A 27,900-nucleotide genomic window follows, 5' to 3' on the forward strand; every position below is an offset into this window, starting at 1 on the left:
ACCGCTCAGTGTTCATGCAGTGTACGGAGACTGACCCTTTTGCGTTCATGACTCTGGCATCAAGTTGTATGGGTGTTTTTAAGAAGCTCTTCCTGCCTAACGAAACTCTGGCTCTCCCATATGATGGGATGTACCTGGAATGTAATAAAGCATTCTCAGATGTGTCTGTGCAATGGCTCGAATACTTGGCCTATTCTGAAAAGAGGGTGATCAGACATGCCCTAGGAGGTGGTGAACACAAGGTGAGGTCCTACTGTGTTGATGGATTTGATGCAGCCTCAAACACCTGTTTTGAATTTGCAGGCTGCTGTTATCACCGCTGTATAAAATGCTTCCCAGAATCCACTACCAAGAATAATGTAGGGCTTTACGCACAGTTTAACAACAAAGTTGAAGCTCTACGGCTCCGTCACGGTGTCAGTGTGTCACATGTTATGTGGGAGTGTGAGTGGAATCTGATAAAACAGACAGATCCAGCTGTCAAGGCATTTCTTGTAGACTACAAGAAGCCTGAGGGTCTGAATCCTAGGGATGCACTATTCGGCGGTAGGACAAATGCAATGAAGTTCTTGCATGGGACAGAGTGTGCAGAGGGAGAAAAAGTGCATTATTTCGATTTCACAAGCTTGTATCCTACTGTGCAGGCTAAGAAAGATTATCCGATTGGGCATCCCGAAATAATTTTAGGCAATTTTGACAGCATTGAAAATTATTTTGGTCTTGTCAAATGCACTGTTTTGTCCCCTAGAGGTCTGTACCATCCTGTTTTGCCATACAGGTGTCACCATAAGCTCATGTTCCCCCTCTGCCTGACATGTTGCGAGGAGCTGAATCAGGTCAGTGAGTGTAATCACAGTGACTGCGAGAGACAGCTGACGGGGACATGGGTTTCCTTTTGAGCTTGAAAAAGCTGTTGAGAAGGGTTGTGCGTATTGATGAAGTGTGGCATTTTCCGAAAAAGACTAACAAATTATTTCGGGAATATGTTAAAACATTTTTGAAATGTAAACAGGAGGCCTCAGGGTACTCAAAAAATGTCAAAACAGAAGAGGAAAAGTAGAAGTATGTCTAGGACTATGAAGCCCACGAAGGTATGTTGGGCATGTCTGATCACCCTCTTTTCAGAATAGGCCAAGTATTCGAGCCATTGCACAGACACATCTGAGAATGCTTTATTACATTCCAGGTACATCCCATCATATGGGAGAGCCAGAGTTTCGTTAGGCAGGAAGAGCTTCTTAAAAACACCCATACAACTTGATGCCAGAGTCATGAACGCAAAAGGGTCAGTCTCCGTACACTGCATGAACACTGAGCGGTAAATTCGAATCGATCCAGCGCTGTCTGTAGTCGTCATCGTACATCATGATCACGCGACTCCCTTTCATAATGAGAAGGGGGGCTGATACACTGTCTCACAAGACACTCGAGGATGATATAACTGTCAAACCTGGCTGCGTTATGAGCTATGAACGTGTATCCCCTGTACTTCTTGCGTCTAAACCGTCTGATAAATGCGGCCACACAATCAACACCAGTGTAACAAAATGGGTAAGGGTTACCCTTTTCACTCATCTCCATAGCACAAACATAATTCGCTTCATGCCTCCCATCACGGTACCTGGTCTCAAAGTCGTACAGAATGTAATTATTGTGGGGTTCCTCTTGTACCTCTTTAAGCGGTGGAGGCTGTATGTAGCACTGATGCACCATACCTCCTCTAAGTGCCCCGCAGTGTCTGCACCGGGGGGCTGCACATCTGTGTTTAGGGCTCTGTTTACAAGTCCTGTAAATTTTTCCACACTCCTCACAATATTTAACAGTAGCACAAGGAATCATATTGTGTTTAGGGTCAGGCAGTTTGTGGTCCTGGAAACACTGCATAGATTTACAAATACGCTTGCACTCAATCACATTTGACTGTGGGGCCAGAATGTTGCTCGCACATGGTGAAGCAGACATTACACCGGTGTATGCAATTATGCAGTAAGGGTGTCTCGTAGGTGTTGTAACAAAAATCACAGACATATGAGCCACCAAAAAAACCTTTAGGGTTAGTTATCAGGTAATAGTGCTCAGCATGTAGATAGATCCAGATGGTGCAGAGGTGCGGGGATCCGTGTGTTTGGAAGCAGATTGGGCGTTTTCTACCACCACCGCCACCACCATGATGAAAAATGATTATCTTTGCATCTATTTCCTTCTCAAATCTAGTGACATCACTAAAACCAACCTGCTGTGTAGGGGAAAGACCTACAGATTCCTGTAGTTTTTTAGCTCTGTGTAATATTTCCAGAGCCCCCAGTGAGGGGTTTTCTGCTCTGATAATACACATGCTGAAACATGAATTGTTGTCTGAGGTATCATTATCGGGATCATACAATTGCTTTCCCTTTCGAGACAAAATTTCACTATAAGGCACACTCCCAAGCTTGAGCCGTGTGCCGCCGCCCCTGCCCTCTTGTGCCACACTCACCACAAACTCAAGGTCCCCATCTGACAACGAGTCGTCATTACAGTGGTTAGACGTTCCCTAACAAGCGCAGGAATCTGTTCAGGGTTGGTAACATTGTCAACATCACTGAAATGAATAGGTTGTCTCAACCCTATTGCATCAAATGCTGGAATATCCCTGACAGTAATTAAACCTGCCCCATGCTGGAGACCACTAGGGCAGGGGGGAATGTTATCTGTAGACCCATCAGTCAGAGGTGGATCTGAAATCAGTGAACCAACCACATGGCTGCCCTGCAGCAGGTGAGGAGGCTCTGAATCAGCACCAGCAGCACCACCAGCAACAACTTCATCATTACATAGCATACAATGATCATCAGAAGGTATCAGGGTCTCCTGACCCTGATCGTATGGAGGACTAGTGACATGCATCAGACAGGTAGGCTCTGAATGAGCAGCTGCAGCCCCACCAACAACAACTTCGTCATCATCTGCAACATCACATACAGTCCTCTGGTCATTTGCATGCTCAACTACAGCAACCCCGGGGACATTAGGTGACAGAGCGGGGCATTCAGCCACGCCACCCTGTGGAAGGAAGGATAATTCTTCTCTTGAGCTGTACAAACTTTCGGCGTGTGTTTTCAGACCATCTGTCGAAATCTGCAGTACTTAATGACGCATTGAGATATTCTGTTTTTGGTGGAGGATGAGTGTTCAACATCTTCATGAACTGAGTATTTTTTGCACGCATCTCAACAGCCCAGCGTGAGAATTCAACATATGACATTGCATTCCTGAATCAACCATTATCAGCACAGCAGGTATTCCGGTTATCACACCCTGCCATTTTTGTCTAAAGAGGTGGAAAACTGATTTTGTGCATCTGTTACGTAGTCGGTTAACTCTGCTACTGCATGCGATACATACGCTTCTAAACACGTGTGTTTTCTGTCAAGCCGCCTCACCTCACTGCACACCTCTGTCAGCGCTGCACAGAGGTTGGCAATAGTTCTGCAGCGTTCTGATTTACAAGGAATGTGTTATCACCACTAGTCTGTGTAGAAACATCTGCTGTACCAGCAGGTGTCACATCTACAGAACCAATATCTAGGGCTGACACACCACTAATCTCTGAAGCTGCAGAATAACAGTCATCACTGTCTGACTCACTATCTGACTGATGAGGAAGAAGTCTCTGAGGCACTCGTGTATGCAGCACTAGCTAGTAACTAGTGTTTGCCGCCCTTCCAGACCAGATCAACAGGAGGATGAGTGACATTGGGCGTATGCAACACCGACCTCTCACACACCACCTCAGTTGTGTCGGGCCCTGGCTGGATAACAGATCGGCAAAGTTTATGGTAGGAAAACATACAGCCACATCACCATCGAGTTGAATCAGCTGCAACGGATTCCTCCTGAGCACGCTGTGTCCATCCTCCTGATCACGCGGAAACTGTAGCTCCCCCTGCTGCTCCAGGAAGTGTGTTGCGGCTGCAGGCTCTGCAGCCCATTCTGAAGCCCACAGGTCGATCTCCTTATCGACCTGCGGTGTCGCTGCAACACCAATATCGGTATCCTTCTTCTTCTTCTGCTGCTGCTGTTGCTCCTCCTTCTTCTTCCTTGCAGCTCTTGCAGGGGCGGCTCTCAGCCTCTTAGCTGGATGAAAATCATCTAGATATAAACGCAGACAAACCGTTTTATAAAAAAAAAAAAAGTATTTAAAACGCGGTTATAAACAGCCAGTTTATTTAAATGTGTTGAGATGCAATTTTTATCAATTTCGTACCCTCGCTATCGTAATCACAGAATTGTATGCGCAGAGTTATCACAAGCTCCTGACGGAGATTCGCCGGTCCGGCGAGCTCTTCCTTCCTCAGCAGACCGTCGGGGCTCGCCGCTCGCACGGAGACTCTGGGGGGCGTTGAGCAGCCGGCACGCACCGATATGCTGGAGCTTCCTCCCGACCGTCCGCTCACTGCACTCTCGGCACAGCCTGCATTACCAGATTGTATAAAAGATGATCAGCTACACCCCCACCGTTAAAATAGTACTTCATCTTTTTTTATTATAAACCTACCACCATATGCATACTCACCCTGACTGTTTATTTCTGTTAAAATTGTGCGCTCTCTGCGTCTCTTTAAAGACAGACGGCCTCTTTGCGGCCCTCCAGGATTTTCTGCAAAGCACACCAACAATTTGTAAAAAATCAGGAGTTCCTGTTAGCATTAAGCAATAACCCTACTTTAAGCACAAATACATACTAGAATAACTCTTGCCTTTATCACGCAGGTATGCAATGTCCGATTTATCTGGTTCAGAGCGGCCCACAGCGCTGGAGCCTGTTGAGCGGCCCACATTTCCCGTTAGATCCACATCAGTATCAGCCACACCCCGAAATAAAATACTGTATAAAAAACATTATAAAAGAAGAATACATACCTCCAGCAGCTGATGGGGGTGGAGAATCCTTATCCACCAACGAAATGGTCACGCCACCTGATGGAGTCACGCTATTTTGAAATACAACGTATTCAATGCAGACGATCTCATATACTCACTATTAAATCGATGAACAAAGCACACACGTCCCTGAAGGAAAGATCACCATGTTTGTTTTTACTAATAAACAAGCGGTAGAAAAGGCAGCCTTGCGCTTGTTGCAGGTATTTAAATGCCCCTGACACATGGTACACACAGACGTAACGGTATTCACGTCAGCACGCCGCATCCCACAAACAACATCACGTCCAATAGGAAATAGCGCCGCCCGGTAGGAGAAGAGCGTGATGTCGTTTTTTATTGCTTTATTTCATGATTTATGACAGTCATAAAAAGTGACCCCCCTTAATAGACCGCAAGACAAACCAATATGCACTACTCCTGATAGTTTCAGGTTAGAGCCATTGTTATTAGCTCCCTGTCCTTTTCCTGTACAGATGTGTGCAAGAAACATGACCTAAATATTTGTATAATATATAAACTTTATTAGAACTTTACTTGGCCAGAGACAGAACAATGCCCTTCATTAGGAAAACTGTGAACACACCTGCTCTGGCACAGCAGGGCAATCACTTGTAAGAGAGCCTGAAAGAAACTGCTGAATTATGGACAGTAATCTTACCAGCCCATGAGATTCAAAGTAGCTGTAGCAGCTCCTTTGGAAAGCAATCAACCAAAATGTGATCAGCAGGTTAGCTGAGAAAATTCAAACTTTGCAGAATTGTGTAAAAAAAAAGGCATGAGCTTAGTCTGGCAGAACAAGCCCACAGAGGTATTAAAAAAGCAAAATAAGGCAAAAAATATTTTAACGTAGTTTTTACAAGTCCACCTTGTTGCTATAACTCATAATGTAAGTAAGTGCTTCTGTGTAACCACAACTATTTCACAGACAGATTTGGTTCTACAAAACAGCAATTTTGGGAAAAAAATACATGATTTTTGATTTGTCCAGCTAAATGCGTGGTTGTTCTTTTGACGCTGCTTTTGATCTCACAACTGACTGACTACTCTGTTTACAATGTGGCAATGGAATAAGTGGATTGTGCAGTCCAAGCTACAGTATATGCTTATTTCTGGTAAGGCTATTTTAGTATTAAAGCCTGCAATCTGTTATCAACTTCCCATGGACTAATAGGAGAGGCTAATTCCTAGAATCAACATTTGTCCCAATCAAGCTGCAACCAAGCTGCCATTTGACTTGCACATGCACACAGTCTGCCAAATGATTTGATGTTCAATATATTAAAAGGTCTCTTTCAGTAAACCTGCTGGGTTACTACTCTGTTATAAGCCTAGTAATCATTGACCTTGACAGCAAGATAGGACAGCCCCCATCCTGAAGGCGAGATTCTGATAACTATGTTATCCATCACAGTGGCACTGAACCAAACACACAGGTCAAAAACTCAAGCTGGTAGTGAAGCCTCTCCTACACCTAGTGTGTAATGGACACACAGACACACACATGGCATTACAACAGGGAGAAGCTGACAGTATGGTCTTTTTGCCTTTACAGGATACAACAGAATGTTCATTTTTGTCAGCTATTAAATGTATGGAGCTCCATAGTACTGTGGGCGTCTGGGCTGTCATTCTAGAGCTCCCTCTGTGTCTCTCACAGACGATTAATATAAACATATAGAAATGCACACTGTATAGACACAAAGAAAGATATACACTTGCCCACAAACACATTACACAATCATATATGTGCACATACACACAAATGAACTGAATACTATTTGACTCCTAGCAAAGCTTACGTTCTCTATCTCTCGCTCCCACTTTTTTCCCTGGGCTTTGCCGAGATAGTCTGAAGCTTCAACATATCACCTCCTGACAGAAAAGACCTCAATTCCCCACCAGTACACACTAACAAGAGAGAGAGAATCCTCCTTACAGCATGTAGGTCAGCCCTGCCTTTCATGAGTGCCAGTTAAAAGAAGAGGTTATTACCAGTAGATCCGAGCTCTACTCTCCCACATACGCTTTATGTCTAAAACAGCATGCTTCTCCCACCTGAGTAAGAAAAGCACATGCTGCTTTAAAGTCATGGTCTCTGAACACAACCAAGGAGGCTGAACTCCAACCCTACAGAAAAAAAAAAAAAAAAAAAAAAAAAAACTTGCTAGCCCCAGAGATATTATGATGTCACATAATTTGCTTTACCCTAATCAAGGAAAATCTCCACTGGTGCTATAACATTTTATACCCCTGCCAGTGACAGTGCTACAGTCATCACAAATGCCATATGGACATTAACACTAAGATAATGTTGTCGAGGATAATTTTTGAGTGATGAAATATTGCTCTAATGGAGGGACAAAAACTTAATTACACAATTCAGCTACTGTTGATGACTCTTTTATGAAGGTTGGATGTCAGACAGTAAGCCACAGGGCATGTTGGCAAACCTGGACATGATACTACTGTCCAAAATGACCAATTTGAGTTTGTAGAAATTTTGAAAGGTTGAATTAAGCCATAACTACAAATGCATTATCATCTAGTTAAATTCTCCCTATCACACCTTTGTCTCACTGCATCATGTAAAGGCAGTTTCTGTTATATTCTGTATTATATTACTGTGCATCTCCCTAAGGAGAGATTATCTTTAAGCATTTTCCATATGGATGTTTTCTGCTATAGAGTGGAGGGCATAAAATTAACAAAATGAGTCATGCCAGGAAATATAATGATCATTTTAATTTTAGTGTATGAGACTTTTAAAAGTTTCATACATGAAAAAATGTGTCAACGATAATATTCAGAGAAGATTTTTTAAGCTTTAATTTGCTGGTACTGACACTGTCAAGACAGTGACAAAGCAGCAAGACGATTCCCTACATGAGAGGCATTTTATATGATGATGAAATGTCATTATCATTATACCCTCTATAGAGAGCTAAGTACCCATTTTTGGAAATGTTACAAATCTCAGAGTCACACGATATGTCAGTATTAAAGCCAAGGAGGAACAGTTGGTTTATTCAAGGCTGTCACTGGAGGGAAGCAGTGTAAACATCTGACACGCTGAATATAAAATATTTGTCAGAGGTCATGGCGCATGTGGTTGCATACCCTGAGTGTTTGGTGATGGGAATCAATGACCACACATAAAATGCAATTAGTAACATTTCAAGTTGTGTCATATATAATTTATATCCAGACCAAGTTAAGTAGTTCTATTAGCCCACTTGTCTGAATCTTTAAAAACTGTTTACAAAAATACATCTACATTTTAAGTAAACAACTTCTAAAACAGCTGGGTAACAATTTTTGACAAATGTTACTCAGAACTAAAAAAACACATCTGTTAGTAGCTATTTTCAGTGCGGATTTGTTGAGCTAAAGAGCATTTGACAGCAAATAGTGGATGTGAGGTTGAGTCAAACTACAATAAAATACAATTCATCATCACAAAGGAATGTGTCAGCATGTCTGCAACATTGTGAGTTACATGTTTTTAATCATTTTAGGAATAAGGCTTTGGCTATTCAGACAAAAGTGTTGGCTTTGGCCTTATCATAGTTTGTTGACAGAAAAAAATAAAAATGTAGATTATCACCAGATTGATACTTTAGCAACATACATATTTTATGAATCGCTTCTCAGTGTCTGAGGAAATACAACAATGAAAACAAGCAATAAAAATAAAAACAAATTGCGCTTAGTTGTTGCCCTGATCCATTCTTTAATACAGTCAGTTCCAGTGCATTCTGCTGTCATTCCTGGAATAGCCTCGCCACTGTCGTTCTCTCCTCTCCTTTCTCCTTCTGTGTAGATAGGGATAAGGGTTACAGCAAGCCTGGAGCTGGAGTGATGATTGATGACACACCTCCTCTGGTGCACACTTCCCTGCTGACGCACTCTCACACTACTACACTTTTCAGCACTAATTGGGCAAACCTGCACACTCCCCCTTCCTTGTGTGTGTGGGGTCTGAGCAAACCACCCACTCAGAGAAGTGTGTGAGCTATATTGTTCTGATTAAGCACTGTCCACATGGCCCCTAGTATTTCAGTGGCTCGCCCTGTGTTGTGCACATTTACCAGATACCAATATGTTTTCCCATAAGCCAAACTATTGACAGAAGATGAGAACCAATGTGTATCCCATTCAAACACTGGAACTATTTATATCCACCTTCAAAAAAATGGCCTCCATGCATGTACGGAATAAATTATGATAGAGACTCCAAACAATTTCAAAGCATGGCAATCCAGAAAACCGTCACTTGATATTCCACTGGACTGTGGGCCAAGGGGCTATCTGGGGTTAGCATTGTTTGTTTCTCACTGGGGGTGACTTATATAACCTATGATATGTGTGTAATGTATTTATGAGGATGGATATTAACACAATTTAGATTAAGTGCCTCGCTCAAGGACACATCAGCAATATTCTCGGCGCCTGTGTTTGAACTGACAACCGCAGGATCATTAATCCATTTAGAGCTCAGAGGGTTACACTGGAGTAAACAGAAGGCCAGTGTCCTTTAGAACTGTTTGCTAAACAGCACGACATGTTCAGATCATGAATTCATCCACAATGTTCTGTAACGCAGGCACAGGCAATTACTAAGCTTGCGAACCATATGGTTGGAAAGACATCTAATAACAGTCGTGCTGTATGTTCTCTGGTTTTCAATGAAGGACAAAGGTTCAGCTTAGGGGCTGAGAAATTGTTGCTGTGCAGAGATGCATGACTGATCTGTGCAATTGGTGAGCACAAAGAGTATTATGTAAAAAACCCTCCTGAATAAATATACATGATGTGGCTCTAAATCAGATTATGATATCGAAACAAGTCGAAAGAACCATTAGTCATTTTGCTTTATACAAACTCAATCTATTTCCCGCTTTATCAGCTAACCCTACAAAATGATTATTTTTTGGTTTTAAAATCCTTTTCTCTTTCCTTTTATTTTCTTCACCTTACTGTCCTCTTGGCTGGCGTGTAATTTTTCATATTTCAATGAAAACAAAACCAAGTGTGTGCTGTTTGGTGATCAACTGCTCTGTACTATTGACCATGGTTTCTCCTCTTTGACTTCTCACCTGATGATGACCATAAAAAACCTGACGGTGATATCTGATAGTGAGTTGATATTTGATAAGCATATTAATTCAGTTGTGAAATCAAGCTTCTTCCACCTGAGGTTGCTAATCAGTAATTTCTCTCTTACAAAGACTTTGAAATAGTGATTCATGCATTTATTACTTCTGGACTTGATTACTGCAATGCCCTATACTCTAGTGTCAATCAGTTGTCCCTATCTCATCTCCAGATGGGCAGCTGCTTGACTTTTAACAAATACATGTAAATTTGAGCATATATCTCCAGATTTAGCCTCTCTTCACTGGCTCCCAGTTCATTTTAGGAATGAGTTTAAGTGATTGTTTTTTATTTTTAAGGCCGTAAATAGTTTGGCTCCCTCCTACCTCATTGATCTTGAGCAGTGGCACAAACCGACTAGATCTCTTACATCATCAAGTCAGTACCTTCTAGAGGTCCCAAAGACCAGATGGGGTGACTACTTTATACTCTACCAGCTACAGATTTGGCTTCTTTTAAATCTTTGCTTAAAGCGTTTTTATTTTCCATTGCTTTTAACTCATAGATTCTGATACTTTCTTTTTAATCTTTTTAACAATTATATGTTGTTTATATTACAAAGTACTTATTTTAATTGTACTTTATATATTTATTGATCTCATTCTGTCTATGTAAATTACTTTGGTAAACTGGATGTTGTGCTATATAAATACATTTGATTTGATTTTTATCTTCTGGTTTTATCCCTACATAACAGTTAATGTAAAAATGTTTCTGGGCCCACACTGTATAATTAGAATCTGTCACTTTCTCAGTGCAATAGTAAACCAAGAGAGGTTTCAGTGTGTCATATCCAGGAGAGAATCATTAGAATATAGATTGAGGACGAGGTGGAGACGGTATGTACACAAGCTTTTGAATTTACTCTCTGGCTGGCTCTCATCTGGGCTTAAACAGCTACTTCTGAGGACGAACTCAGAGGCTTGCCTTAGACTGGCTTGCTATCTGATTAGCTGTTTCTAAAAGCATTTATGTAAGCTCAGAGCATGAATAATTCTCATTCTGTTTTTAATCTCTACAAAGGAATGCCAGCATCACCCCCTCCACCCCACCCCCCACCCCCCATTATTAACTGTGAGATAAAAAATATATCTATCTGTGGAATAATTTAGCCAGGAAAGCTGCAGCTGAGTTGATACACAAGAAGTGCACATTCAATCTGATAGGAGAAAATAAAAATCAATTTGGAGGAACTGGCAAGTGTTCATATGGACTGCTCTGAACATTCACTGACAGGGAAGGTTTCCTTGCTGTCAGATGTAGTACAGTTAAATGTCTAGTCTAGATGCCTGTCACTATATCGTTGAAAATACTACAATTGTAGTATACTGTCGAAACAAAACACCCAGTACCGTATTTAAGATGCTTTCTCTCTAAGATGCACACATACCCTGACCCAGTTACTCAAGGATATTTTGACCCAATACCTTTCATACTTTTGTAAAAGCTTTATCCATATTTTTAATATTCAAGAAACAGGATATTACATAGCAGGTCATCCAGTCAATAGATCTAACAGCCAACAAACATCTCCTGTCATCTCAAATTTTGTGTCAAGTGTACAGGACTAGGTCAAAATTAAGTTTTGTGGATTACAAGAGACTTGTAATCGTCTTAGTCTTAGTCTCCGTCTTAGTCCATACATATGAAAATATGTTTTATTGCATGAATTTCCATTTGCAGTACGTAAGAAATTCTTCTTTTCTAAAGAGTTCTAAATGAAAACATATTCGACTCCCATGCAAAACAAGGTTTTTCTTGATACACATTTCCTAGACTAAGTATAACCATGAGTTGGGGAAATTGCTCCCTTATTGACTGAGCATAATATCATGGCCACTTATCTATATCTCAACACATTGTCCTCTCTTATTTTTAGACTATTTCACTATCAAACTCTAACTAAACCGTTTGCACAACTACATTATTACTGTGGTGAAACAATTCATTAGGTAAATTGTAAGTCAAATTTGATTCCACCTATCAACAAAATATTTCTTAATAGAAAGCTGTTTCACTTGTAGTTCAGTAGATATAATGATGTCAGCTCTGTTCTTTCTGAATGAAATATTTCTGTTATTGCACAATTTCATTTTCCCACTATTTTTACAGAAAGAGTTTTAGGAAACACTACACCATATGTCTTGCACAAACTACAATTTCTTGCAGTTAGTGGCAACCTTGAACCGCAGCAATACTGTCCTAATTTCATCTCAAAATAAATGTCATTAATACAGCTGATATCCTGGGTCTAAAGGCATTGCCACATATGGTCCTTCACTGTTCAGAGAATGTTCCTTTCTGTTGAATGCCCTGATGGTGTATTCACACACTTGAATACCAAGTATCTGCTGTACAGTATCTCTGTCAGTGAATTTGTAGTTCTGGTAGTGTGTTGTTGAGCTCATAATTTACATACTCTGCTCCAATGGACTTTTGGTTTCTGATATATCTGCTGTTCTACATACTGCTATGTCTGTGAAGATTCTCAGTCATCCAGGTGAAGTTATATAGAGTCACGGCAACTGGACCTCTAGTTTTTTAGGTCGAAACTCACAATATCTTTCAGGTTGGATTCACTCCACCCCTAGCCTAAATAGGCTTATTAGGTGAACTATCTAAATGGGAGGAGAGTCATTAGACCCACACTCCTGTGCCGGTTTAACTTCACACCTGGCCTGAATAGGCTCGTTAGGTAAACAATAGAAGTGAGAATAGGTGAGGGTCTTTAGGACCTAATGGTCAACTTTTGTGAGCCCTTTGATTCACAAACTGGGTGTAGAGTGTGTCCTCATTGAAGGACATGTGATGTGTTCCTTAAATTCCTGGGAACAGATGAAAGGGTAGCCTTGTAGATTGAAGATAAGTTATCTCTGAGTCCCCCACCCCTGTTAAGGGAGGGTTTTTCCACCTGAAAATGTATGGCTTCTCTGACTCTTCTCTCAAACCATCTATCTTCTCTGCCCAAAATATGTATATCACTGTCTTCAAATGAGTGCCTTGTGTCCTTTACACTGCTGTGGTTCAGAGGAGCTGCACTTCCTGTTCTGGGCCATTGTCCGGTTAAGTGTTGTTTGGTTTTCTCCAATGAAGACCATCTTCAATCCATATGTGTGAATGCACTGTTAAAACTATTTATGGCTTATTCAACTAAAACATGTTATAATACACTATTTATTTGAACACTTGAACATTTTGTTGTAACCCTGGTACAATTATTTTTGGAGGATATTTCATTATTATTTAACTCACTGAACTGAATTTATTCATTACAGATTCACTTTTCCTGATAAATTATGTCCATGTCAAATCTTGGCTCACTAACTAACTTGTATCCTTGTTCATATGCAGTACAGTAATGACAGGACCCATGATAAAATGTGAACAACTCTGTGTGTCATAAAAATATATCCAAAGTTCTGATATCACTTTGTCTCAGACTGTCACATTTCTTTTAGTCAGTGTCACTGTTCTTGTCATGTACTGGGACATGTGAGGAAACCTTTGTTTTGCTTAGATGCAAACACTTCTGACTCTAGAGCCTCTTTCTTACAATGATCTGTAGTACAGTACCTGAAAATATCTCCTCATCACAGGAGTGCATAAGATGCTCTTCTCCCACAGTACTTATAATCAAATCAAACACTGCTGCTTCCTGAAGATGAATCATTTTGTTCTTAAGTAAGAAATACCCAGCCAATACAATAGACTGGAAATCAGAGAAATCAGTGGCAGCCAAAAAAACTGGAAATTGAATCATCTTTGAATGGCCACATTGACCTGTCACTGAAAAAATGGGTTCATTGTGCAAGCAGCCATTTCCAGTGTTGCAGCTGTTTCAAGAACCACCCCTCACCCCTGTATTGTTGTGTTGTGGTACATGGCATAATAAAGCATTTGGCTCAAATATTCTGTTAGGTGAGCAAGTACATGCAATAGAAGTCGTTCAGCACAACAGCTGTTTCCACATGTAGCTCTCCCAGTGATGAAGCACAACTGTGAGAATGAGTCTCACAAACACTGCTCTGCAGATTTTTTCTTTTGAACTTTTTGAATGGCCCTGAGGTGACCATGAAAACAAAGATGATGGGATTATCCTCTCCAGGCTTTGAAAAGACTACCCATTAGTAACTGCATGGGCAAAAATGACAGTGAATATTCTGAAATGAAAGTGACATACAGCACGGAGAGGAAGGTGGGGGCAGCACTGTGTTGGAATCAAAGAAGGTGCCTGAATTGAGGTTTGTGGCAGAAAGACAGTGTACTCACACTTCCACTGAAGACAGCTAGCTGTTTCAGAGATTGCAGAACTGATTGCATGCCTCAGGGAAGTAATATTGTGGCACCTGACTGTGTCTCACAAAATACAGTAAGATGAAACAGTCTATTTGTTAAATCCAACAGTGGGCACGCCCATTTTAACTTGGCAGAGGTATGGGAACTACATACACTGTATCATCTAGAAATACATTTCTTGTAGCTGCTGGATGTTAATTAACTCACTGCTGTAATCCACCTTTTCAGAACTGGATATAATAAGTAGGATAATGAAATTCCATGTTGCTTTGTAAAGCTTGTAAGTTTGAGGGACTTAAAGATAATAGTTACGCTATCTCACAAGATAAATACAAATTCATTTCCTGATGCAAAAGCTTCCGAATTAGTCATGTAGTTCTTAAAACATTTATTTTATCATATCTAAGAGGAGCTTAGTTGCATAAAGTATCACTTTTAAAGCTTTTTGTAGCTTGTTGTAGCATGATGTGTCCAAATTGTTGTTTTGTCAATGGGGATGTTTTTAGATTTGCTAAAAGAGAAATATTCACAATGAGTTGATAAAATGAAGAGACGCATTTGACAGGTGCCTATTTCAGTTTGGACAAATAACAAACCTTTAGCAAACAGCAAAAACCTTCTACTGTGCATTTTACCAAACAACCTTCAAAGCATCTCAACATCACAGACTATGATCATAGTTTGATTTTTTACTATATCAAAATTGACCAGAGTAACTAAGAGTAAAAAGATTTTAAAAAACTATTGTCTGTGCCTAGAGACTCTGATTTTAGAGATAATGAGAACAGTTCCACTATCGTACAGCTGTCTTTAGGTACACTGAAGAACTTAACTTTTTGACCCCTACGACAAATATAAATAACAATCTCTCGTCTCTCCCTCAAGTGGGACTGATATGGGCCTTGGCTGCTGATCATTCTTTTTATTTTACAGTCAAGTTGACTGCTGAATATCACACACAACAAAACACCACTAAGCTACCTTGATATAATTGAGCAGACCAAAACACTGACTATGAACTAAACAAAGTCTGGCATGGCAACAGAGGATACCGGACAACCAAGCCATTACTAGGCAGTAACTGATTGCTACATTTGCCTTGTTTGATTACCATGAAATGCAATTAAAGAACGAAGAGATGCAGAGAGAGAGAGAAAGTCAGAAAAGTATGGAGAAATCAAAGTTTCCTTATGAATAGCGAACGTGCCCCTTAACTCTAAAATTAGAATTCTAATGAGTGGCAATTGATGAATTCACCATTTAACATTAGCACAGGCTGAGTCAAGCTCTCTGCCATGGTGTGGCTGGAACAAAGCTCAACAGCCTGTTTAGTTTAAATCTTTATTTCAAAAACTATGTGTCTTATTCTGGCTAAAATTGGAAGAATTTGATCTTTTCAATGAAAAACAGGATCCTTTCATAGGGGACAGTCACACTAAATCCTGAATATATATTACTGCTAAACACACTTTCAGACAATGAAAATCTGAGTCTATTTCAATAACACACCTTTGTGTTCTGTCTTGACATAATAAGTCAAGTGCTGAGGGGACTGTTTAATTTCCATTTAAGCAAGTTCAGATTTTGTATTGTTTAACTGGATCACTCTGTTAACAAACCTTTTGTGCCATCTTTGCAAAATAGCGGCTTTAATCTACTGTCATGAATATACAGTTATTCAGCAGATATCAAATATGGGAATTTGTCATGTTTTATCAACTTCAAAATGAAAAGATTTTTAGCAAAAATATTTAGTATTTATCTGTATTGAAAAATCATGTAGTACAGAGATTTAGACCTACTGGACAATATTAATCAATCAGTCTCACAAACAAGACTTTTCTAAATCTCTCTACAACATGATGCTTCTGTTACCTTAACTCTAGACCTCACTGAAAACAAAAGGTAGCACTATTCTCAGTGATACTGATTTGCTCGACTGCTTCTTTCTCCATTTACTAATAATTACCAATGCAGACTCTCCAATTACTCAGCTCCAACATTTACAGCAGTCTGAAATCCACACACTCATTATGCAGATGACAGAAAAAAACAAAAACCAAAACCTCCTCAGAGCAACTCCAATTAAAATTCTTTAGCTGTGCCAACATAGAATCAAATAAATTATGACAATACATACCTCCTTTAGCTGCTGGAGTTTCTAATCAATTGTGAGACAAGCCGTCATGAATATATGAGTGATCTAAATGGAGTGCTAAAATACAGACTACCGTACAATCAATATTTCTTTAATAATTTGGAGAATTTCTTTAAGATTAGATTGGATTAGTGAATTATATCTGACTCACACGAGATGCTGATATTTTGTCAATCTGATGAATTCTGGCATCCCCAGATGTGATGAAAATAAGCATTAATTTGAAAGTGACACTGACCTGATAAATGGATTCCTAATTCTGAAATCGTTGTCATCCCGGGACACAAATTCATGCCTGTCCTGATAGAAATGTCTACTAGTATAAACCTAAAATAAAGAGTAATAAGAAGGAGAAATTCATTAAAGGGCAAAAAATACATCCTGCAGGAGCTAAAATCCCTCTGGATTGGTTTAATTCACTGAAGGGTATCGCTAAGATAACCATGTGTCAACACTTCTGATTTATTATTCCCGTAGGATCAAACTAATGTTTACCTGTAGTCCCTTCAGCCTCAACCCATGCTCACACATAAGGCCTCTGCATAGAAGATAATGACATCAATTGCTCTATCCTAGGGGAATATCTCCCATGATGATGATTCAGGCTCATGTACGGTATGCAACTAAAATTCTTATGCTTAAATCATTCAGAAATAGATTATCTTGGTGAGATACATAAGTTGAATTCAGTGATATACTGTATGGCTATACCTGCCACACAGCTTTCTATGCAGTAAAATTTCAGATTTCCCAGAAGCTTGCTAAAGGTCGAGGTGTTTTCAATGCTTAGCATACAAAGTAAAGTGTACCACCCCTGTGCCTGCACACTTTGTTTCAAAGCATCCTCATCACTCAGGCTTCAAACTCTGATGTCAGCAAGTTTTGTCTATAACCTGCTGACATGAGAGGCATACCAAAGCTTGCTAGTATATAACTTGGCTCAGCTGAGGAGCCAGATGACATTATGCAATTTTGTCAGAGTAACACAACTAATTATCATGAAACACAAGGAGATGCCAGCTGATTGATTATGGATTTTAATTGAAAGGGCTCTGAGGAATCGTTTCAGCACTCTGTGATGAAAGACTCAGTGTTGGCATAAGATTTGGGGCAGAAAAAGCTGTACATTCTTCAACAAAAGAGTTGGTAAAAACAAATTTTGTCTGAAATAGCTGTCAGAGACAGTAGCTTAATCTTCAGCACAGAAGGACTATATATAGCACGAAAAACTGCACAGAAGCAGTGTTATTTCTGATAGAGCCTAGTACTGTTAAGTACAATCACATGTTGACAATATGCTTTAGTAGTCTGTAAAAATTCTGAAGATTTGATTGAAAGTATTCACACTCATGTAATGAATACACTTGTCAACAGCAAGTGAACAACTCCCAGCCTAATGCTCAATTTAAATAAACTGTCTCCAAGTCAAACAAACAGTGATGTAAAGAAAGACAAGTCTTCCAGTACAATACACATGCTCTGTAGAAAAATTCTGTTTCAAGTAACTTCACTTTAAAATTGCCCAAAAGATAACCTATTATTGCTTTTCTAGTCACTGTCTGTCAAGTTTAATTTTGAGGCTTATAGCTTTCTCACAACACAAAAACAGTCCTCTGGGATTTTTCCTGTAGAATTATTACAATTATGTGGATGATCACTGTTGGGAATGGGTAAAAGCTCCATTTTCCACCCCAAATCATTTTCCCTATCCCCTATAATTGTAGTGATTATAAGAATATTAGAAAGATGCTTTAAAACCTCACATAGCATCTATTTCCCTCAAAGGATTTACCTTGAGAAAGCATTTTCATTTGGGCTTTAATTTACCAGGGCACTCAATCACTCTAGTGCTAATTGAAAGATATTAGAAATAGAAATGCCTAATTTGTAGAAACTACAATGATTTGAATTGCCTGACAAATGATGACCGTAAATACAATCCATTTATAAATGGTTTACAGTGTGCAAATTTGGCTTTTAATGCATGTTAGCCGTAGTCACAATATGAGCCAAAAAAAACTATAAAGAGCATTTGGTTTACCTAATGAGTAGTGTTTAACTAAACTGATTGGATATGTAGCACTTGACACTACAAGGTGCACATACTAGAGATGATTTCTATCACTGGGTGACAAATAAGCAGCCTATCATTTTCAGGGGAGCTTTTATTACAAGCCTTGATAGTAAAATTGACTACAGGATAGTTCTGGATAATGTTTATTTCCATAGATAGCTTTCCAAATTTTCACCTAAAAGAGATTTTTTTTTTTTTTTTTCAACAAAAAGCTAAATGACAATTTTAAAAAAGTCATAACAGTCTGAGTTTCAATTGGATATTGTGAAGGTGGTTAACTAGATGTCTTAAAGAAGGCAGCTATGTTGAAAGCCTTCCTAGGCATTTCTCTAGCATGTCATCTTATCGGCCGATTTCCATCTGTACTGAAGCACATCTGCTGCAAATGGATGCCAGAGTAATGAATCTGATGAATACTTTACTATAGCCAGTTTCCCCTGGGCAACAGGAGATAAACCCCAAAATGAGCAATATGCTGCTTTCTACTGTTAAAAAGGAAAGGTCACATTTTTTGACATAAGACAGTATGAGCTCTCACCATTATATCACTGCAATATCTGTGCATGGATAGCTCCATCTGGGAGCTTCTCCCCAACAAACCGCCGCTTGACGCCTGCTGTTTTCCATCATAGTATCTATTTATTAGCTAAAAAATAGGGTCAAATTATGTGCCTAACACTTGATCTTTGACATGTGGAAACCATGATGAACATACGGACTATGAAAGAGAGGAACATTTAGCTGACGGCAACACTGATTGCATTAAACATGTGGTGCAGCAAACATGCAAGAGCATTTGGGCATTTAATTAACAGTGACAGACTCAGGTGTGCTCCCAGATGTGTCATAAGAGGTAAACCAGGTTTTTCCACAAATGAGTGCATAGAACTGTAGATATTTGGCATCTAACTGATGTGTTGAGAGCCTGCTATAGCTGCTACATCTCCAACCAAGCTGTTGGAGATAAAGTACCCCTGCTTATAGTTTTTAAGAGAACTGGCTGTGGCCTAATTAAAAAAATGTGCTGAAATGCAGTAAATGGAGAGGGTGCTTCTCAACCATTGTTATGGTCTCCATTAAGGAGGTAGATTCCTCCTTTGAACTGTGTCCTGTTTCAACTGAATAGTCACTTAATATTCCTCCAGTCTGTCTTACCAGCATCTGTACTGGCATGGGGACACCAAGCCATTTAAACTAGATGCTGTCTCTGGCACAAGTGCTTATAGTAAATGTCAAGACCTTTCAGAGACATAATAATGACACAGTTGAGTAAAATGATACATGGCACAGTTTTTGCCCTGGATAAGACTAGAAAACACAGCTCCGGGGACACTCATGGACAGCCAGGAAAGACTTTCATCAACTGGTCTGTTGACATAAGGCAATGATTTTAGATTTATATGAATACGAGATTTTCAAAGTGGTGACAGGTCAATTTTGCACCATTACAGAGACTAAGGCCTGTGGTGCAGGCGTTATTTTGGTGCTGATGGCCAACTGCCGAACTAAATAAAAATAAGCTAAGCTCATTTCTTGTTCTTGCTGTGTACATCTTCCTCTTGTTTATTTGCCTTGTTCCTACTTTCTACCTTTAAAGAATGTACAATATAGCTTTTAAAGTGTCATCAGTCTACCTTTTGTTTATTTCTTACCATATTACAAGTATTTAACTGGGAACATCAAAATATAGTAGTTGATAGCCAAAGCACAGAACATCAAGATAAAAAAAGAGACATACTATAGGAACAGTATTATAACTGTATGATAGCAGCCTATCCTTACAATTTAAATCTGCTCTGACTAAATTTACAGACACTCGTCCTTTGCTGTTGATTACAGTTGCTTATCCATGTGAAAGAGGCTGCCACGGATACCATGTCTTTCCTGACAGCACAGGGAAGTGTCTTTTCATCTGGCTCCCCCCAACCCCCATTCATAACGAGATGAGTTATTTACTGGGAAAAGTCAAGAGTTTATTCAACTGAATCCACATGACATAAAAATCAGTAAAAAGATGGGGAAGAAAGGGGGTGTGGAGCTCCTCTAAACAATGTGCTCCCTATGGAAGCTCACAGATTTGCAGTATGTAAAAAAATGCAGCATATGTGCTTGAATGCATTCATGTGGAAAGCTTTGAAGTAGCAGCACAACTCATTTGAAATACAAGGGCCTTTGTTAGTGGCTGAAAATGGCTGAGCTTTTAGGTAATCAAACAAGATTAAAAGGGTGATGATACACATGTGGACCATTCCTCATCTTCAAGAAGCTCAAATCACTTAATTGATGTGGACCCACTGTCCTATATTAACGAGGACGGCAGTAATGCAGTGCTAAGGATTGAAGAGGTGAGGAAAATGAACATATGACAGCGGATGCACCTCTTGGGAGCTACTCCATAATCCAGAGGCAGTGACTAATTGCATGCTTCTGGGTTTGTCAGTATTTGAGAAAGCTCACATTTTTTAGCCAGCAATCAGCTTTGGGGCACAGCAAAATTGCCCTCTAATAGCCAGGGTTCTTGACAATAGAGAATCTCAACAAACAGGCACTGTTTTCCACACTTGGTTCCTAAAAGAAATGGTTCATACTTTGAAGTCTGGAAAAAAAAAAGAAATCCATGGGTCCTTGTAGTTTGAGAAAATGACCATACCAAGACAGAGAAGGCATTTATCATCAACTGGTGACGACTGTCTTTTGCAATTAAATGCTTCCAGAGAGGCAAGTACAGCAGCTGAGGAGGTGTGCAATCTCTGTTAGGTCAATAAGTGCAAGGACTACAGTAATAACTTCACATGAGTGAAAATAAGCCAATGAATGGCTACAGCAGGTGCTGAATAACCCATTAATAACTATAAGAGCCCAACAATGAAAGCATCTTGAAAATGTTTTCCCTATCCATTTCCTAGATTTCTACAGAGTATTTACTGAGGCCATGACCTGCTTGTGAAAAGTGTTGCCGTATTCAAGGGGTGGTAGGCAACTTATTTCTTGAGCTGATTCATAGCTCAGAGATAATCTCTGGTCCAATAAACCATCAGGATTCAGGCAAAGCTTCTACCACTGATCACAGCCAACCCAGATTCACACCAGAGAATTAGACGCCTTCTCTAAAGAGACAGAGGTATAAGTCTCTTTGACAGGACAGCCCTTGGGTATGGAGAGAAAATGGTAAAAATAGTGAGCACCCCTTAGCTGTTGCCAGGGTAATATTGTCAAGGGTATCAACACATTTTAACCCTCCTCAAAATAAGACACTCATCTTCATACAGCCACAGATGGTGACATTATGTCACAGAAACAGTTCAGCGCTTCAACAATTAAGTAGCAGATAACAATGACAAAAAGCCAAGCTGAGTGGAACTTTACACAGTTAACTACTCTGTATTCGGGTCCACACCCAGCATCTCTCAGAGTCAACATCCACAGAATTCATATTGAAATGGGGCAGGCCTGCCCCTTCAGTTTTTCCTCATAGCCATCAAAGCGGATATTTGATATTGGTAGAACAAGATTTTATCAAAGCAAAGATTTTGAATCTCTCATTCCTGGTTTTGCGCAAACCCAGAGTTTTGAATGTCATGAAACTCTGAAATAGACTGCACATAGTTATTTGTAATTATATCCAAAAGATAACTGCAAGAGTATCAGAACTTATACATCAAATTGTAACAAATACTGGTGCTATCACAGATGCTTCAAAAACTGTTTTAATGATTTGTGATTTGATGATTGTTGAAATAAAGAATGTAATGTTACAAACTCTACACTGGAGAAACCCACGCCCATACCACTAAATTTAGTCCTTAATGGGCAGCTCTACCTGTGCAGCTGGCATCGCATCCTACGTGCTGGATGGAGGATTGGGGGGGGGGGGATAGCGCGTCATTGCCATAACTCGATCTCTGATCAACAGCGACCACACATACTCTCTTCATCCTCGTTTTCAAACTGCGACATCACATTGTGCATTCAGCAAAAACTGATGAACAGCACTCAAAATAACAAGCAGGGCTTTGTTTTGAGCGTTAAGCTCTCCTTTTGGCGCTCATGGCGTTTGCAGCTGTGGGAATAAACGAGTGTAATGTAATCAAATTACGTAAAGGAAAGGCTGTGGTAGGGTAACGTCTCATTTACCATCAGCTATAAAAATCAATCACGACCCCAAAATAACGCATCACCTCCGTTAGCTGGTGTGCAACCAAGGGAAAAGTCTCTTGGAAAACTTTGGCATTACCAGCCCGAGCTAACTACACTTTTCGCAAGAGCAACGTCCTGCGTTGCGGCCGCTGCACCGACTGCCCCCCGGTAGTCGAAAACAACGACATGGAGGGAAAACGACCTATTGTGCGTGTACCGCAGGCTCTGAATGACAACCCCTTGTCGAAAAGTAGTTACCACATATCTCTAAACCCATGTCAAAGAGTGTGTTTGTGTCGGGTAACTCCCGCAGAGAACGAGAGTGTGAGCGGGGAGAAAGTGAAGTTGTGTTTGCTGGTTTTACCTCAGCAGAGCCGTGTCGCCTTGTCTGCTGACCACACTTTCCACCGAGGAATAGTCCACAGTTTGTCCAGCAGGCAAACAGGACGGCAGAAAGCAGCACAGGCTGAGAATTATCGCAGTAAGCCACTGACCGGAGACACAAGCATCCTGCACCGCAATCATTATGTCCATCACAGCTGTGTTTTGTTGTCGCTTTTCCCAAGTCTTCTAGTTACTAAAACGAGGGGGTTAGCTTAAAAAAAGAGAGAAAACCTTGACACTGACGACGCTTTATTTCCAACACTTTTCTCCTCGCAGCCCCGGCAAGAAATGGTCCGCTGTACAGTTTCCCAGGTTTGTTTTCGCTGGATGTAAAGCCCACTACTGTGCGGGGAAGTATAGTCTCCAGTGGCTTGCACACCATCTAGTGAGGAAATGCGATGTAAAATGGGAGCAGACCTAGAAGCAGACAACCCCCAGGCTCTGATCCTGTTGCCATGCGGCCGTTTCCCGGGCAACCCGTTCCCAGTGGCTCGTGATGGAGCAGTAAAACCGGAAGGTATTGACACAATCCAGGAGCAATTAAAGGTATCAACCGGAGAACCACCCCCTATTTAATCCCCATAAGGAAATGAACAAACTGAGCATTTATGGTTCTCAGTGATGGTGAGGCAGGTGCATCCCATAGGAAAAGAAGCTATATTTCAGAAAACTAATGTATAAAGGAGCATGATTTCAAAAGCCATCTATGCATGCAAACATAAGGAAACATCGGGGAAATGTTAGAATGATATTAGCAAACTGCAGCAAACATATGTGAGATTGTAAACATATACAAAGAAAGTTTGTTTTAGAGCAACAGCCCTCTGCCTTTTGATAGCCTTAACAGATTGCAAGGCTGTGACCATAGAAATGACATACATTTCTGAGGTGAGACGCTGACATGATGCCACTAAATTACTGCAGATGACACATGATTTGTTATGATCACAGTGTTTAGCACTTCAACGCTCTTTAATAAGTCACATGCTTAAATGATTAAAGATTTATGATTTTTTTTTGGGGGGGGGGTTAGTAGTAGTAATTTGGTAACCGGTATTCAAGTAAAATCTTCAAGCAACAGCTATTAATCTATTGCGATTTTTCATCCATGCACCCTTATTGCATCAGTGTTTTTTTTTGTTGTATTGCAGGTTTTAGTTTCAAGTTTAAATTTGATTTTAAAAGTATCCTTTTCTTCTGTATCCTATATGAAACTTTTCCTTTCAGAAATCTTATACTTTTTTTATTAATTTCCCCAAGGAGATCAATATAGTTTAATAATATCTTAAAATCTTATCTCACAGACCACAGAGCCATGATTGCAGTGTGTGAAGTTATCAAGATGCACTGTCTTGAGCTGCTCCATTGGAATTAAATGGAGTGAGTGACTGTGAACCCCTGAAAGATTGTCTTCAGTTTTCACTCTGAAACAAGCTTTAGACTATTGCCTTTTCTTTGGTTTAAAATAGTAAAAGAGCATCAATCTTCCATAAATTCAGTCTGGGTTATGGTGGGAGTTGCCTTTCCATCTTTTGTTAATATTTATCTGAGGAGGTAAACTATGCTTCGCAGCAGCATGAGAGAGTAGGAGCTGGGACACATTTTTCTGAGTCTTGCTATGACAGAGAGCTAGAAAACTGGTTTCAAGAGGTTACATGGGACATTTCACCGTGTTGGAAATGAGTCAACACCCAATGTTCCATGACAAGCGGCATTAAAAACAAAAAGGGCAGTGAAAAGTTCATCTTGTCACAAACACAATTCTAATTTGCATAACTGAAGCTCCCTCTACTGTTAATAGCTGTGATAATACCATCAACACAAATGCTGGTTTTGTGACAGGTGTTTTGGGCTTAAACAGTAAGATATTTTCCGTCCTTCTCATACCACACTGTTGACTTTTTCTTTTCTTTTCTTTGAGCCCATCAAATTACCTAAAAAAATGTACCTCCCCATGCATGAAAGCATTAAAGTTATAATTACACTGATTCCATTTAGTGTTAGTGCACTGTGGAGAGGTGGAGAAGAGTGGCAGCCTCTAATATTCAACTCATAATAATCTCAGGAATTATGAACAAGATGAAAGAGATCAGGTACTGGACTATCACAGTGTCTCAGCTGTTCTGAGTAATAGATACCTCCGACATTTCTTGTGAGTTTTCATAACCAATCATCTTTTTAAACACAGACGGAAATCAATGCATGCAATTTCCTGTAATAGTGAATGAATGGACTTACGCATAAAAAATTGACCATAAATATATTTTACTTCATAATGTTATCGGCATCTCTAAAAGTAAAGCATAAAAGCCTTGAAGAATGGACTTGTTTGTGTGTCTGTTTTAGTGGTAATGGAGACTATCTGCAGCATTAAAACTGCAGTTATTGTCTTAATTGTATGCTAACGATGAGGCAAAACCCACTGAAGCATATGCTGCCTTATTTTGACTGTTCTGAGTGAATGATAAGTCTGAACCAAAAACCCTCAGCAAACATCCTTTATTACTTTGTTTTTGTCTTATACATGTTGCCACAGTCTTTTCTGAGGTATATTTGGCTTTGCACACCATACCAAGCTCATTTTATGGGCCTAATTTAACATGAGTAATGCAGCATATTGAAAGCCATTGTTTCCTGAAGTAGTTAAATGCATGTCATTTTTTTGTAATAGTGATTTGGTTGGCTATTATGATAATGGATGGCATCCTGCAGGGAAGTGTGCCTATCGATCACAACAAACATCGAAACACAAATGCTGAGCAATTCTATTAAATGCATGCCTGAAGCCCGGGTTTACAGGACATAAGAAAGATCCATGAGGAAAATTGTAGAGATCATTGATCTCACATTCAAAGGATCTATGATTTAATCCCAAATTTACTTTACTTTCCTTTATTTTAATCAGTGAAATACACACAGATCTTAATATGGATCTACCCTTCAACAGTCAGTTTTAAAATTTAAATTGTCGCATTCATTTTTACCTGCTAAATTGGCATCACTGACCTGTGTGCTTTTCAAAGGAGAGAAAGTAATGCGTTAATTTACTGTCTCTGCCACTACCCAAATTCACTACCCCTATGAATTATTCATTCACATTTTTTGACATCTTCCGGTTTAACACATCAGGATTTTAGATGGACAACTTCGGCATTTCCAGACTTCAACCTAACATAAGGTAAAAAATGATTAACATCAATATTCCCTCATAGAAGTGAAACGGAGGGCATTGAAACTCTTCCACAACTTATTATCAGCAACCACTGCTGGTGCCATGGTTGAAGTGCAGAGAGTCTCTTCTTCTTTCATACCACTGAAAATGAAGGCAAACCAGACTCCAGTGGAGCCCCATTCATTTAAAAGAATGATTAACACCACTTGACATAGTCATACATAAAACAAAAATGAATTGTATTTTTACAGACATTTCAATAAAGGAGAGCCAAATATGTTAAAATGTAACACATGGTCTGATAAGCTATTGAGAGTGTAGTGTATAATGCTGTGTTTGATAGTTTTAAGTTTTTGTATGCTCTTTTGCCTGTTAGCAATCCTGTAAAGGCAGAGAAATGCAGTAAAAAGCTGACGTGTCCACCTGCAAATTCAAAACCTGCACCATCACAGCTATCACATTCAGATTTTAAAAAAGGCTGACCTCTTTTTCCAGGAAATACGAAACAAGGAAACCTTCATGCCTTTCTTTTTTCCCTGAGTTCTTCACATAAGAAATTCCATTATGGTATAGTTCAACAACTGCCACTTGTCTGAGTAGAGAATAATGTATTACATTTCTCAAACTGGACCTTACTGTCAAAGTCCAAATGCACATTTATAACATAGATATAGTGGACAAAACACATTTTGAATGAACTTTGGAGTTTGATATATGTAGCCCTCAAGCAGTGATTTATTTTCAGCCTTTCCTTTTTTTGCTTTTGCTGCACTGCCTCTGTGAAATAAAACCTACAGCACTTATGAGTCATAACTGATTTGTACTTTCAGACAGCACCTACTACATTTCATATAGGGTGGACAGTTCAAAATGCTCTCTTGAGTCATTAAATATAGCAAGAAACTGATCCTTTAGAGTTTACAAAGGCTTTTCTCCAGGATGTGCTGCACAGTCAGCCAAGTAAAATTAAAAGAGGGAGTAGGGGAAAGGTTCATCTTGTCAAAAAATACGTGGAGAGTAGGTATAGAGTTGAGATGTTGCTGACATCTTTGTAGTACATACAATAATGTAGTTTCTTGTTAACTCGCATCACTTAAATGTGCAGCAACTGTCTGGAGCAGTTGAGTGCCCAGTTGGCAAGATGCAGAGTGGTCCGTGGTGTATCAAACATGCTTTAGGCTACATAATAATGAGACTCTGGGAACCACTAGTGGATGAAACAGATGAAACCTTCGTAACACTAAGCTGATAATTTACTGATTATAAGCCATCAGGATGTTTTATTTCTGAGAGAATTATATAACAATTTGTACCTTTAATATGATTAGTCAGTAAACAAGAATTATGTTGTACTATACAACTGTAAGGCAGACAAATACTGAAGCCCAATTGTGATGAACTAGACAATGGAAAAAAAGTGGCCAACTATGTCCCTCTATGTTCAGCTTAGCTAAAGGACGCGTTCATTTATTTAATTCAAGATGTATTTGTCAAGAAACTTTAAGAATCAGGGTCAATCATGATGATTGGCTGCTCTAGAGATTTACACCAAAGCCATTGAGTTAGACAGTAGGCTGAATCTAAAGTCTTTGCCTACTG

The 27,900-nt window shown here is 39.7% G+C and overlaps 1 protein-coding gene across 3 annotated transcripts in view; it reads right to left on the bottom strand.

The window, feature by feature from the left end:
• negr1 (neuronal growth regulator 1) overlaps positions 1–23,457 on the bottom strand; it is a 135,580-nt gene extending 112,123 nt beyond the window's left edge. For all 3 annotated transcript variants that reach the window (XR_003296605.1, XM_026323567.1, XM_026323566.1), the window contains exon 1: positions 23,110–23,457. Coding sequence is in view for 2 of the 3 variants with exons in the window: in XM_026323567.1 (XP_026179352.1) it covers positions 23,110–23,279 (170 nt within the window). In the remaining variant the exon portion in view is untranslated. The remainder of the gene's footprint in view (positions 1–23,109) is intronic.
• Between the last annotated feature and the right edge of the window lie 4,443 nt (positions 23,458–27,900).

Source organism: Mastacembelus armatus, chromosome 4 (assembly GCF_900324485.2).
Source record: "Mastacembelus armatus chromosome 4, fMasArm1.2, whole genome shotgun sequence".
Lineage (NCBI taxonomy): Eukaryota > Metazoa > Chordata > Actinopteri > Synbranchiformes > Mastacembelidae > Mastacembelus > Mastacembelus armatus.